Here is a 13,435-nt window from a genome sequence, read left to right on the forward strand (position 1 = left end):
AACTTTTGTGTCCCAGAACTTGGACTCTCCTTTATAGATCAGGGTCCCCTCTACCAGGTCAGTCTTTATCTTGTGGACAGAAGTCTCCACATGATTCCTGTGTATCAGATTTGTTGTGCATCTTCTTGACGTTCACACTTGACCTTCCTCAACCTTTAAGGGTGAATGTTCAGGTCTCATAGGCAACCACTTTTGGGTGGTCACTCCTAAATGCTGTTGTTCAAGACTGTACCCTCTAGGGTTGCTTTTTGCTAATTCCCCATATTGAGATGCTTTTATGACTAAGGGAAAGCAAATGGACATCAGCAATCCAGGCTTGGCCTTGTACACAGGTCCATGCAAATCCCATGGTGGAATAATGACCAGACCCTGTACGGTTTCACTCTGTACGGTTTCATTGTTAGCCGGTAACATGTACATGTTCACACATGCGCTTCTAGGAATGACTTTTGGTTTCCCTTTAAAATTTGATAACCCGAAAGCCAAGTACTTGCCCATTTGTCACCTTTATACGAGCCAGCTATTGTATCAACAGTGATTCTTGCATAGATTTTCGGCTTAAGGGCCCATTCACTTGACAGAATCTGCCACTACTACGGAGGTGAATTCTACCCCCGTTGTATTGAATGGCCGCCACAAATTCCTCATTTTCTGACGTGTAATCTTGCCCTAACTCATAGCATGGTAAGTACTCTGGACCGAATCTACACTGTGTGAACAGCCGCATAGGGCTCAGGCACATGGCAGGGCAAGGCTCAGGCTACACAGAGACTTTGACTGCAACGCAAGTTGTTACAACGACAAGAAATCCATTACGTCTGATTTTTTTCCAATCGTTGTGTCAATTTGCAATTGCCTTTCCTTTCATTAGATGTGACGTCGATAGGGCGATACTGCGAAACTGTCCTCACAGTGCCCTGGCGTTATGTCGCTGCTTTATATGGCGCAGTAGTACGATGCTGAAGCTCTGCCACAGACGGCACCTATGGAGCACCTATGGAGCAGACAGCAGGACCCCATATAGTGTCACAATCTATTACATAACATTCCCCCTATCACTTATACACTGTAGCCTTGTGCAGCTTCCCTCACAGCTGGCTTGTTCTTACTATGTAATATCACCCACAGCCGCCATTGTATGAAATACACCAGCGAAAGCAGCCGTTGTCCCCTTAATAAACAAGCGCTCAAAGTATCTGCCGACAAATAAATATTTCAGCCCGGAGGGAGGAGGAAGAGGCGGCACTCCCCTTTAAGAGCCAAGCGGCTCATCAATGCGGGCAGACGAGACCATTATTGCACGGTGGGCGGGGGTGGCCCGTGCTGCTGCGCCTGGTAACCGAGCAGTAACTGATGTCTGAAGCCGCTACTAGTGTCCTGTCCGGGGCAGGGGGCCGAGTATAGGGGGCTGGGGCTGCGGCTCGTCCCCTTTGTGAGCAGCCGATGATTTAGGAGCCTGCCTCCTTTCCCCGTGGCCCCTTCCCCTCGGCCCTCCATGACACAATGCCCAGGCTCCATCTTGCTCTCCGGCAGGACTCGGCTCCCCCCTCCCCTGTTTATCTTTAGTTCAGTCCAGAGCTGCAGGAAAATAGATACAATGTTGCCAATAGCGCTCTCTCCTTTGTTGTTGCCGCCGCCCCCCGCCATCTAGGGCCCGCAGTTTTGGGGGCTTTTTTTTATTTTATTTTATTTATTTTTTTTAATTTTTGCAGATGGGGGTTGGGGAGCGGCGAGGTGAAAGGTCACAGTCGGTGCCATATTTTGGATAGTAAATAATGCACAAATAATCAGGAGGAGGGAGCAGAGAAATTTGGGGAGGGGGGGAGAGAAAAAAAAATTCCTCCTTGCAGAGCTGTCCATCCTGCTGAGTGCAGGGGGTGAGGAGGAGCAGGAGGAGGAGGGGTGCATGATGTCACTGCAGCCCTGATCATTCTTTATTCAATGCTGTGTGTATTTTATTGGGTTTTTTTTTTTTCCTCTTTTAAATCAGGAGAAAAAATCCGCCTTTAGGGGGCACTGATCTGCCAGAGAGACAGAGAGCAGGCAGACAAGGAGGGAGGGGGAGTCCTCAGCCAGGGAGAGGGGGGAGAGAGAGCAGGACACCAAAATATTTATAGAAAAAAAAGAGATTTTTATTTTTCTGCACTATGGATGCAAACTGGACCAGCTTTATATTCCAGGTAACGGTGTGTGTGGGGGGAGGTGGCAGCGGCTGCTGTGGAGGAGGGAGGGGGCGCCTGCTGCTGCTGCTTTGTGCTGCTTCTGCTGGTTGCATGCATTGGGTCTCTGGCTTTTGTGGATAAAGGGGCTTTAAATGGCTGCAGAGGCGAGAGCAGCGGAGCCCTGGAAATTTGCATCTTCTTCTTCTGCCTTGTGAGTGTGTATTTTTTTGCAGGGAGGGAGGGAGAGGAGAGAGAGATGGTGTTGGGTGTTTAAATCACCACCCCTCCCTCCCATCGTTTTCCTCTCCCTCTTTCCTTTCATAGAAATAGCAAGGCTCGCTGCGAGGGATAATATTATATGCTCCCCGCGTGGAGAGGTCCTCACCTACAGCCTGCATGGCCTGTGCACCGTAATAACATACATGGAGCCATTGTGTAATGCATTAATAGGATTTGGTGCGTGGAGGGTGGACGCTGCGACGGTGGCAGCAGTAAACGGTTAATTGGGCCGGTATTAGTTGGGGGGGTTGCGGCAAAAGCCGGTATTTGGGGTCCTATATAAAGCTGCTGAGCTGTATTCAAAGTGAGCACATGTTTGCTGTAAAGTATAGGCTGGGCACATATATACCATATTTAGCATCGTCCAAATAGCTGAGGGTAGCGTTGGGTTACACGGGCTCAGATTCTGACTATTACATGGATGTGATGTTTATATGTGGCGTATTCATACTAGGCTGCATTTAATATGTGCGCATGTGTTCTGTAATGTATAGACAGGCGGTATATAGTATCGTCTTAAGTCTCTGAGGGTAGTGCGGGCTCAGATTCTGACTATCACATGTACTATTACATATGTAGTGTATTCATCTATACATCTGCTACCTGGAAAGGACCATAAATCTTATCAGCCTTGTGTGTAATCTGCAGAGCTTGCGCTTGTCCCTGTAAACTGCGGCGAGTTAGTAGATTTTTGGGTTATGGACCATAGTATAACCTCTTCTTATGCCGGATACCGCCATGTATAGTTGCAGAAGTTCTCCAGTCACTCGGAGAAGTATCGACCATCCCGTGGTCTGTTAATCTGGACATATATATGGCAGGATAGACAGGTGATCTAACATGCACAAGGACCTGACTCTTCCTGGGCAGCAGATGTGGATGTGCAGCTGCATTTTAACCCTTCTCATTGAGATAAACATGTCCGCTCACTTTGAGCCAAGCGTTTGTGTTTATGGTGGAGTGAGTTCTTGGCTAAATTCCTGTTCTTTTATCTTGCGTTCATGGATGGCTTTATATATCTTTGCAATGACCCTAACAAATATGAGGTGGGGATAACTGGATGCAGGATAGGTTTGTGTGGCCGGTTGGCGAGAGAGCCCCAAACCTTCCACTCATTCAGTTAATTTGGGTAGTAGTACTAAACATGCTTTTATCCATTTTTGTTTTTTCTCCACCTTTAGACCCCTCCACCACCCCCGGCTGAGCCCTTACAAGTTGAACTTTTACCTGTATTAGCAACTGTTACTGCACCACCAGATGGATCCCTCACTTCACAAACTATGGTGCACACTATGGCACCCCAACACCCTTCCACAGTTGACACGGCTGCCCTCAAACAAGTGGTGCCAGGTCTGTCCGTCCCACAGCAAGTGGCACCGACTCAAGTTACATCTCAGCCTTCCCCAGTTTCCACTGCGCTGCCTTTGCACCCAGTCATGGAACTTCCCAAGAAATCCAAGAGCCGAGGCCCCTACATATGTTCCTTGTGCTCCAAAGAATTTAAGAATGGCTATAATCTACGGAGACATGAAGCAATCCACACAGGCACCAAACCTGCTCGAGCACAGCCTGCCGTCAAGATGCCGACCATGGTTCCTCTCAGTTTGCTTAGTGTTGCTGGGACTCTTGGGACTGGTACAGAATCCCTGGAGGTCCCTGCTTCCCCTTCCACGTTGCCTCTACCGGGGCCATCACCCACAGCGAAAAAGGTCCGAAAAAACCATGCCTGCGAGATGTGCGGGAAAGCCTTTAGGGATGTTTACCACCTAAATCGTCACAAGTTATCACACTCCGATGAGAAACCCTACTCCTGCCACGTGTGTCAACAACGCTTTAAGCGCAAAGACCGAATGACGTACCATGTCCGTTCCCACGACGGAACCGTGCACAAGCCGTACATATGTAGTCACTGTGGAAAAGGCTTCTCCCGGTAAGATGCTGTGCAGTTTGGAGCTGGTACTTGTCACTTTCCTTGGCTCTGCCAATATTATTTCCTCCCTCTCGTATCATTTTGAATAAAAATGTATTTTTTAAAGTTTGATCTTTTTGTCTATTGCAGCCCGGATCATCTGAACAGTCACGTCAGACAAGTTCATTCTACAGAGCGTCCCTTCAAATGCCAGGTGCTTCCAAAATTTTGTGCCACGTTCGACCCACTGTGATGGTGTATTGGTTGGTGTTTTGTTTATGTTCTCCTTCTGCCTACAGACCTGTGAAGCAGCTTTTGCAACGAAAGACCGGCTGAGGGCCCATATGGTGCGACACGAGGAGAAGGTTCCTTGTCATGTTTGTGGGAAGCTACTCAGCGCTGCCTACATTACCGACCACATGAAGGTCCACAACCAGGGCCCCAACCACGTGTGTGAGCTGTGTAACAAAGGTAAGTCTTCAGAGGTGTGTGTTTTGTGTTACACATGTATCAGCCGCCTAATCCAACACCACACCACTACACGTCTAAAGCCCCCTTAATCTGGCATATCCCAATATCCAGCGATGCTCTTCACGGCCATGTATGAACACGTTTCTATAATGGGGTGGGTGGTCTTTGTTCGAGAGCCTTTGAATTGTTTTGAGTGTGGTCTTTTCTACAGATGTGAATGACCTATGTTATTAGTGTGAATGGCTGCCTGATCGAATGGAAGGATTCTCTTACTAATGTGGGGAAGAAGGTTTTCTGTAAAAAAAGGTATTGAGAAAAAAGCTCTCAAGAAGGAACCAATTATAAGAAGAGTAGAAAAACTAAAAGGTCCTTCATGTCTGTCCTGTATATTGTAAGAACTTAAGTACTGTGTAGTTCTTGCTACAGATATCAAAATAAACTTAGCTAGAACACAAAATAAAGTTTTGTTATCGCAAATGTTAAAGTAAGCACAAATGAGATCCTTGGGGGCAGGGCATGGGGAATGTTAGACTCCTCAGGGGTGGAGCCTGGCTATGTATATAATTAAAGAACCAGTAAACAAATGAGACTCCTTTTTCTTAAACACCTCATGCCTAGTAGTGACACCAACACCTTCAATTTTCCTTTTAGGAGCTTAGCTAAGAAAATTAGTTTCTAAAACTACAAGATCTATTGAGACATTTTAGCTTGATTCCGTCTTGAACATCTTCAGAAAATCTATTGAGGGATTTAAGTAAAAATATCTTTGTTTACTGGTTCTTTGTTGGGGTAATAGCTCTTTGCAGGATGGTGTGGGTGCAATGATGAGAGGATCACTTTCTTAATGATGGAGCGATGCCTGTGGCCCGGCCTAAAAGTGGCGTGTGCTTCTCCTCCCGTGTAGGTTTTGCCACGGCCGCGTACCTGCGGGTCCACTCGGTGAAGCACCACGGTCTGGTGTGCCCACGGGCAGACAGCTTCCTCTGCAAGTTGTGCAGCGTTCACTGCAAAACCCTGGCACAGCTGAGCGGCCACATGCACACACACGCCATGTCGGGGGCCACGGGCCTTGCTGAGGGACCCCCACTGCAGTGACCACAGCTAAGGCAAGAGCCTAGTTACCTTTTCCCTTCCCTTTCCTGGGGATGTATGCATTGTGGTAGCTGGAGCCTGTGCTGAGCATTGCTGGGTTTTGGGGTATGCCCTCTAGTCCTCCATACCTCCTCTTGTAGCATGCTTGTTATGTCATTCAGTGGTTGTTTGGAGATTCCCTTGTAGCCTCTGCTCCCACTGCCCCCGCTCTGCTTATTTAGATGCTTTTTTTTTTTTGTACTTTCTGTTTTCTCAATATGTTTCTCAAAACTCAAATTTTTGTAAATTTTCTCTCTAATTACATGACTTTCTCCTCCCAAAAGTCGCAGCCAAAGCCAATAATTGTCTCTTGTGTCCTCCCCCCCCCCCCCCTTCTCCTTCTCCCACAGGGACCTGCCAAGTCTGCCCACTTGCGGATCCAACGGCCGCCGTAACCGCTGTGCTTCCGAACACTGGTGTTCCTGGCATGATGTCCACACAGCCCTGGTGACTGGCTCTCCTGGAGGGGGGTGCAGACGACGATATCTCTCTCTTCTGATCTTTGTGTACAGTGTTGGGGGGTGTACCTTCCCCGGCTCAGACACACATGTGTTTTGAAGAGTGGTCGCATGTTGCCCTCCTCCCACCTTCTGTCCTCCAGGCCATAAAAAGCATGAGGCTATAAGAAGGTGACAAGGGATATAGGAAAATGACATCTATACCGACAGCTTGGCCCTTAAGGATGACTTCTGAGTACCCTAATGCCCCAAGTTCACCACTAGCCATTGTCCAAGTTGGCAGCGGCTAGAAGCCTGATCTGTACACTACACACCCCTGTGTCCTTGCAAGAGGAGTGTAATGTTTGTAGGACTTGATGTCCGTTGTGACTTTCCATCCCCACTGTGAGCAAAGTGTCTGGCATGGACGCCTTGTATGGAAACCACTGACCTAGCAGGCACTGATGGGTGTAATGAGCTGCGCCAGGCCAGGGCATGCAAGGACAGTGACAGGGCTTTGCTCTGCAGGGATATTAGAAAGATGCAATGACATGTGCAGATTGGCAGGCTGCTCTCGTAATGATTAGTATTTCTAGACACTAGACGTGTGAACAGTGAATCTTTATTTTTCCAGTTAAACACCAGGACATTGTGGGCACTAAGCTAGAGATAAACGTGGAAAAGAGAAGGGCGCTGTGGCCATAGGACACCAAAAGTGGTGTGTGACGGCACTAGTCAGGTGTGGGTCTCCGGAACGTCAGAGAGAGGTGAATTGTGTTGGATAGCTATGGGACAACGTGGGTTATAAGAGCAGCAAGAAGAATTGGTAGACATCTTCTCTATTTCAGCTGTGGATCGCTCTTGGTCGTGGTAGCTACGTACCACCATCCCAGTCCTCCCTATGTCTTGGACACATTACCTCTTCCACATGAATCTGGCATGTGGAAGCTTGTGGTTAGAGTTCGGCTCCTGGCAGATTTGACCCATCAGGTCACAAAAGTCCTTATGGAGGAAGATCAGGGGCTTTTATTACAATATGCATTCACTATGCTCCAAGATATCCGGTCCCCTGAAGTGCTCAGTGATCTTGTCTAGTATTCTCGGCCCAGAAAGATGAATTCGGGAAAGGTGATAACCCTCAGGCTGGCCATACGCAATGGACTAGTGTCGGCTGGACCAGACTACCCAGCTTGCACCAGGTGCTCCTGACACTTTCCCCAATGGCAGGTGTTGGGGGAGTGAAGGATTCACTGACTGGAGCATAGCAGCGTCTATACATAAATCCCATGTATATGGGGGTCTGTCTTCTGTGTATGGCCTGCCTTTCCTTAGGTACATGACCTTGGTCTGGCATCAGCTCTGCAACCATCTAACATAACCTGAGAGTTTAGATTAGCGCCACTGTGCCATGTCTATGAGATGTTCTACAAGGGAGCCGCCATTGCCCTGTCGATCTTTCTCACGTATAGAATATCTTCGGCTGCTCGGACTTTGACGGTCAGCGGTGTTGTAGCATTCTCCGTATTCCTATATGAGTAGGAGCTTCACTGACCCGTATGGTGAAATAATAGGCTACCCAGACTGGTGATCCCATCTTGCACTACAAGTCCACTTGTCATCTACTGAGGATATCTTTTAGGAGCATGTCTAGATGTTGAGAAACGCAAAGTTTGGCTGAGATACCTGCAAGCTCTACGTCTGCTGATGGTCTAACACTCTGGTGAACAAATAGTTTACGGGGTTTTGTGTAGAAGTCGTAGGTTTTAACCCTTTTAGTTTTCCTATAATGTTTAAGTTTTTATGTTTCTTAAAATTAGAATATAATATAAAATAACATGAATGAGAATTATAAAAAAAATGGGCAGATTTAGTTTAGTAAAAGTATACATATATATTTTTTACCAGCTACTGAGGCTGTTCCACCCTGGTGCTCCCATGACTGTGAAACTTGTTCTTAATGGGGAATTCCAGTTAAATGTATTTTCTGCCATAAGCCCAGGTAGAGGGGCTTTGACACCGTGGCCTATGGCACTGCACACAGGTTTCCGCCAATTATGTGGTTGAGATAACCCCTTTAATTGGAGGTTACCTTCATGATTTCATCCCCCGTTGGGTTTTCTTCTGCCATAAGTTAATGTTTGTGTTCAAATTGCATCTGGGCTTCTGTATAATGTGACGTTGTCGTCTCAGCAGGTGGGTAACAAAATAAAATCTCTTCTGCAGTGTGGTATGACTAGAACGTTGCATGTCTGTACTGGGTTGGGCTTGATGCAGAGTTTGAGCTTTTAAAGGGGCGTCCCACAGATGAAAGTGAGTTACAGACCAGTGGGATGAGAACACAGTGATGGCAGCCTACAGTACAGCCTTATGATGCGCCTTGGTGGTATCGGTCCAATAACGATTGGAAATATCGTATCTGATCATGGATATAGTGACGTGTCGCATGTAAAACCTGCATTTACTAAGGTTTTGTCGGATATGGAGATTTATTACGAAACGTTTAAGAGCATTGCAAAACCTTTCTCTGATGGGATCTGCTCCTGTTGCCTATGGATCCTACATAGGAAGGTCAGTTGGTGCTGGTCATGGGCAGGTATTCTCTGCCGTGTTCAGGGACCCTTAGCCTACAGCTCGGTGCAGGATCTGCCTTCATCTTTCTCTGCATTTCATGGACGCCACTACATGTGACTCTCTTCCCACTCCGGCAGCTGTCATCATTGCTCATCGCAGACTTCAGCACCAAGTCCAAACCAGCCCTGAAGTTGAATTGCATCTCCTGGAGCATTGGCTCCTCCTATGAGACGCAGTCACCAGTAGCCATTTTCCTTTATTTTATTTTTTTCCCTCTTCATAAGGTTTGGAAGGGCCTGATGATGAAGGCAGCAGTTTTCTGTACAAATTTCTATGTGTATATACTTTCCAGAAGGAATGCCTGTGTACATAACTTTATATAGACTCTGTCCATGCTCATTTCACCTCTGTTGTCTCTGCAGTGTCTGGCCTTGACTTGCCCTGCATGTTGTCCTGGAACCTATACCTGGACCCTAATCTCTTAAAGGGCAAGCTGCGACCTACCCTTTACTTGGGACAGGATCACAAAGCAGTATTTCAGGGCGTCCCAGAATTCCCCCCCCCCCCCCCTTTTTTTTTTTTATTTTCTTTTTGGTAACACACAATGGGTATGCGTGTGCACAGATTTGATAATTTGATGTTGGGTGCATGAGACCTTGTGTATATAGTGTGTACAGGGGGTAGGTTACAGGCTGTATATAATGTATGTGTCACATGCATCTCGCACTGTAAATACTGAAAACTGCTGGAAATCTGTCATTTTGATAACTGTTAAAAAAAACAAAAAAAAAAGTTAAAAAAAACAAGTTTTCTTATCTGTCGGTGTGGTGACGTCTCTCCTCTCACCTCCACGTCCCCTCTGTACGTCACTGCGGGAATTTCTTCTTTTGTTCTTGATCTCCCTTAGTAAATAACATGTTCTTCCCTCCTCTATGTTCTCAGTGTCATATAATCTGTCTCCGTATATAAAGTATTCCACCCTGTCTCACCTCTCATTGTTGCTTATGAACCATGAATTTTAGTAAAAATATTAAATCCCACATTATTGTGCAGTGTTTTATTTCTGGGCGTTGAGAAGACCCAAAATATTATGTGACATGGTTACAGTCTGTACAGTCCAGGATTCTCGCACACAACATCATTACACATGAAGGTGACAGTGACTGGCATGTAATGGGTGTTGTGACAAATTTCCTTCTGGTCTGGATGTAATGTAATGACGAGACCTGCTGTAATGATGGCGCCTCCGGTGTCTGGATTGTGGGCAAGGAAATTGCGGGAGCTGCTTGTCAGATAATCGAACAATCTGATCTTGTGGTCTGTGCTGTTCACCACGTGTGCAACCTCACATACCGTAACTACTGCCCTAACACTAACAGAGAGCTCAGAATGGTCTAGATCAGGGGTCTCAAACTTGCAGCCTGCAGGCCAACTGTGGCCCTCGGGATGATAGTTTGCAGGTGCCAGGTGTTTAACTATGGTGGCCACCTGGGAGTCAGGCGTCCGCCATAGCTGCCAGGTGTCACAGTAGACACCCAGCGCTAATGCCTCCGGTTGGTGCCCACACTGATTGGAGGCATTAACCCCTCAGGCGCCTAGGCCATTTTGCCGGTGATCACCGGAACATGCTCCAGGGCCGACATCACGTTGGCATGACAGCCAGTAGCCTTGTAAAGGTTCCCTGGCCGGTCTGCAGTGATTTTCTTTTACAGGCTGCTCTATGCAGCCTGCAAAAGAAATGACAATTTATTGCAATGCATTAGCATTGTAATGCATTGCATTAGTGATCAAACCCCCTGGGGTTCAAGACCCATAAGGGGTGTAATAAATGCAAAAAGAAATTTAAAGTTTTTTTAAAAAATTTTTTTAAAAGTTTTAATTCAAATCACTCCCCTTTTCCTAGAACACATATAAAAGTAGTTGAATACTGTGAAAGACATACATGTGTCCGAAAAAGCCAGCTCTACAAATCTATAAAATATTTTTCCTGTACGGAAAAAACTGTAGTGGGAAAAAAAAGTCAAGAGTGCCAAACCGCCATTTTTTCACTGTTTTGCCTCTGATAAAAATTTTAATCAAAAATGATCAAAGCAAAAGCAATTCCCCAAAATGGTAGAACTAAAAAGTACACCGGCCCCGCAAAAAAAGACGCCCTATACATCCCCGTACATGGACGTATAAAAAAAAAGTTACGGCTGTCAGAATATGGCGACTTGTAGAAAAAATTGAGATAACCTGATGCAGCCCAGCCTCACCCACACTCTACCTCCAGCGGCCCCTGGGTAAATTGAGTTTGAGACCCCTGATCTAGATAGTGTCACTTTACTGAATAAATCATCCTGCTTCTCCCAGCCCAATGATGCCACCTCTCGGAGTCTGTTAACTGAGCAAAGTGACTGCCAGTGTGTCGTACAGTAATGTCTAGTAACGGCTCTCAGCTTACTATTGGTGAGAGGTCACTATCACCACACTTGCACTGCATTCACACATATGAGTTTCACCTGTGTATATCTGGACATAGGAATAGTATTATAGTAGTTATATTCTTGTACATAGGAGCAGTATTATAGTAGTTATGTTCTTGTACATAGGAGCAGTATTATAGTAGTTATATTCTTGTACATAGGAGCAGTATTATAGTAGTTATATTCTTGTACACAGGAGCAGTATTATAGTAGTTATATTCTTGTACATAGGAGCAGTATTATAGTAGTTATGTTCTTGTACATAGGAGCAGTATTATAGTAGTTATATTCTTGTACATAGGGAGCAGTATTATAGTAGTTATATTCTTGTACATAGGAGCAGTATTATAGTAGTTATATTCTTGTACATAGGGGCAGTATTATAGTAGTTATATTCTTGTACATAGGAGCAGTATTATAGTAGTTATATTCTTGTACATAGGAGCAGTATTATAGTAGTTATATTCTTGTACATAGGAGTAGTATTATAGTAGTTATATTCTTGTACATAGGAGGTAGTATTATAGTAGTTATATTCTTGTACATAGGAGCAGTATTATAGTAGTTATATTCTTGTACATAGGGGCAGTATTATAGTAGTTATGTTCTTGTACATAGGAGCAGTATTATAGTAGTTATGTTCTTGTACATAGGAGCAGTATTATAGTAGTTATATTCTTGTAAATAGGGGGCAGTATTATAGTAGTTATATTCTTGTACATAGGAGTAGTATTATAGTAGTTATATTCTTGTACATAGGAGCAGTATTATAGTAGTTATATTCTTGTACATAGGAGCAGTATTATAGTAGTTATATTCTTGTACATAGGAGTAGTATTATAGTAGTTATATTCTTGTACATAGGGGTAGTATTATAGTAGTTATATTCTTGTACATAGGAGTAGTATTATAGTAGTTATATTCTTGTACATAGGGGGCAGTATTATAGTAGTTATATTCTTGTACATAGGAGTAGTATTATAGTAGTTATATTGTACATAGGAGTAGTATTATAGTAGTTATATTCTTGTACATAGGAGGTAGTATTATAGTAGTTATATTCTTGTACATAGGAGGCAGTATTATAGTAGTTATATTCTTGTACATAGGAGGCAGTATTATAGTAGTTATATTCTTGTACATAGGGGGCAGTATTATAGTAGTTATATTCTTGTACATAGGAGTAGTATTATAGTAGTTATATTCTTGTACATAGGAGTAGTATTATAGTAGTTATATTCTTGTACATAGGAGGTAGTATTATAGTAGTTATATTCTTGTACATAGGAGCAGTATTATAGTAGTTATATTCTTGTACATAGGAGGTAGTATTATAGTAGTTATATTCTTGTACATAGGAGGCAGTATTATAGTAGTTATATTCTTGTATATAGGGGGCAGTATTATAGTAGTTATATACTTGTATATAGGATCAGTATTATAGTAGTTATATTCTTGTACATAGGAGCAGTATTATAGTAGTTATATTCTTGTACATAGGAGCAGTATTATAGTAGTTATATTCTTGTACATAGGAGCAGTATTATAGTAGTTATATTCTTGTACATAGGAGGTAGTATTATAGTAGTTCTATTCTTGTACATAGGAGGTAGTATTATAGTAGTTATATTCTTGTACATAGGAGCAGTATTATAGTAGTTATATTCTTGTACATAGGAGGTAGTATTATAGTAGTTATATTCTTGTACATAGGAGGTAGTATTATAGTAGTTCTATTCTTGTACATAGGAGGTAGTATTATAGTAGTTATATTCTTGTACATAGGAGCAGTATTATAGTACAGTGATACCTCGGTTCTCGAACATAATTCGTTCCGGGAGGTCGGTCGGTCGAGAACCAAATTGTTCGAGAACCGAAACAAAAAAACCCATCGGAAATAATGGAAACTGGATTAATTCGTTCCAAGCCCCAGAAAATGCCTATTTACTGGCCTAATTTGTATATAATATGTAGAAAAACATGAGTCTCAACAAGAAATAAGAAATAAAA

General features: G+C 44.1%; 1 protein-coding gene across 2 annotated transcripts; it reads left to right on the plus strand.

Annotated features, from left to right (window-relative positions):
- The first annotated feature begins 1,377 nt into the window (after positions 1–1,377).
- Positions 1,378–9,995, plus strand: MAZ (MYC associated zinc finger protein). Of its 2 annotated transcripts, XM_075285059.1 has the most exons (6): positions 1,378–2,180; positions 3,623–4,371; positions 4,501–4,564; positions 4,650–4,821; positions 5,726–5,927; positions 6,303–9,995. In XM_075285059.1, the coding sequence occupies exons 1-5, from the start codon at positions 2,148–2,150 to the stop codon at positions 5,914–5,916; spliced, it is 1,209 nt and encodes a 402-aa protein (XP_075141160.1). In that variant the 5' UTR covers positions 1,378–2,147; the 3' UTR covers positions 5,917–5,927; positions 6,303–9,995. The 2 variants fall into 2 exon arrangements, with proteins under 2 accessions (XP_075141160.1, XP_075141161.1); XM_075285060.1 differs by lacking the exon at positions 5,726–5,927 and having other exon boundaries at positions 1,385–2,180.
- The last annotated feature ends 3,440 nt before the right edge of the window (positions 9,996–13,435 follow it).

The sequence above is a fragment of the Leptodactylus fuscus genome, chromosome 8 (genome assembly GCF_031893055.1).
Source record: "Leptodactylus fuscus isolate aLepFus1 chromosome 8, aLepFus1.hap2, whole genome shotgun sequence".
Classification (NCBI taxonomy): domain Eukaryota; kingdom Metazoa; phylum Chordata; class Amphibia; order Anura; family Leptodactylidae; genus Leptodactylus; species Leptodactylus fuscus.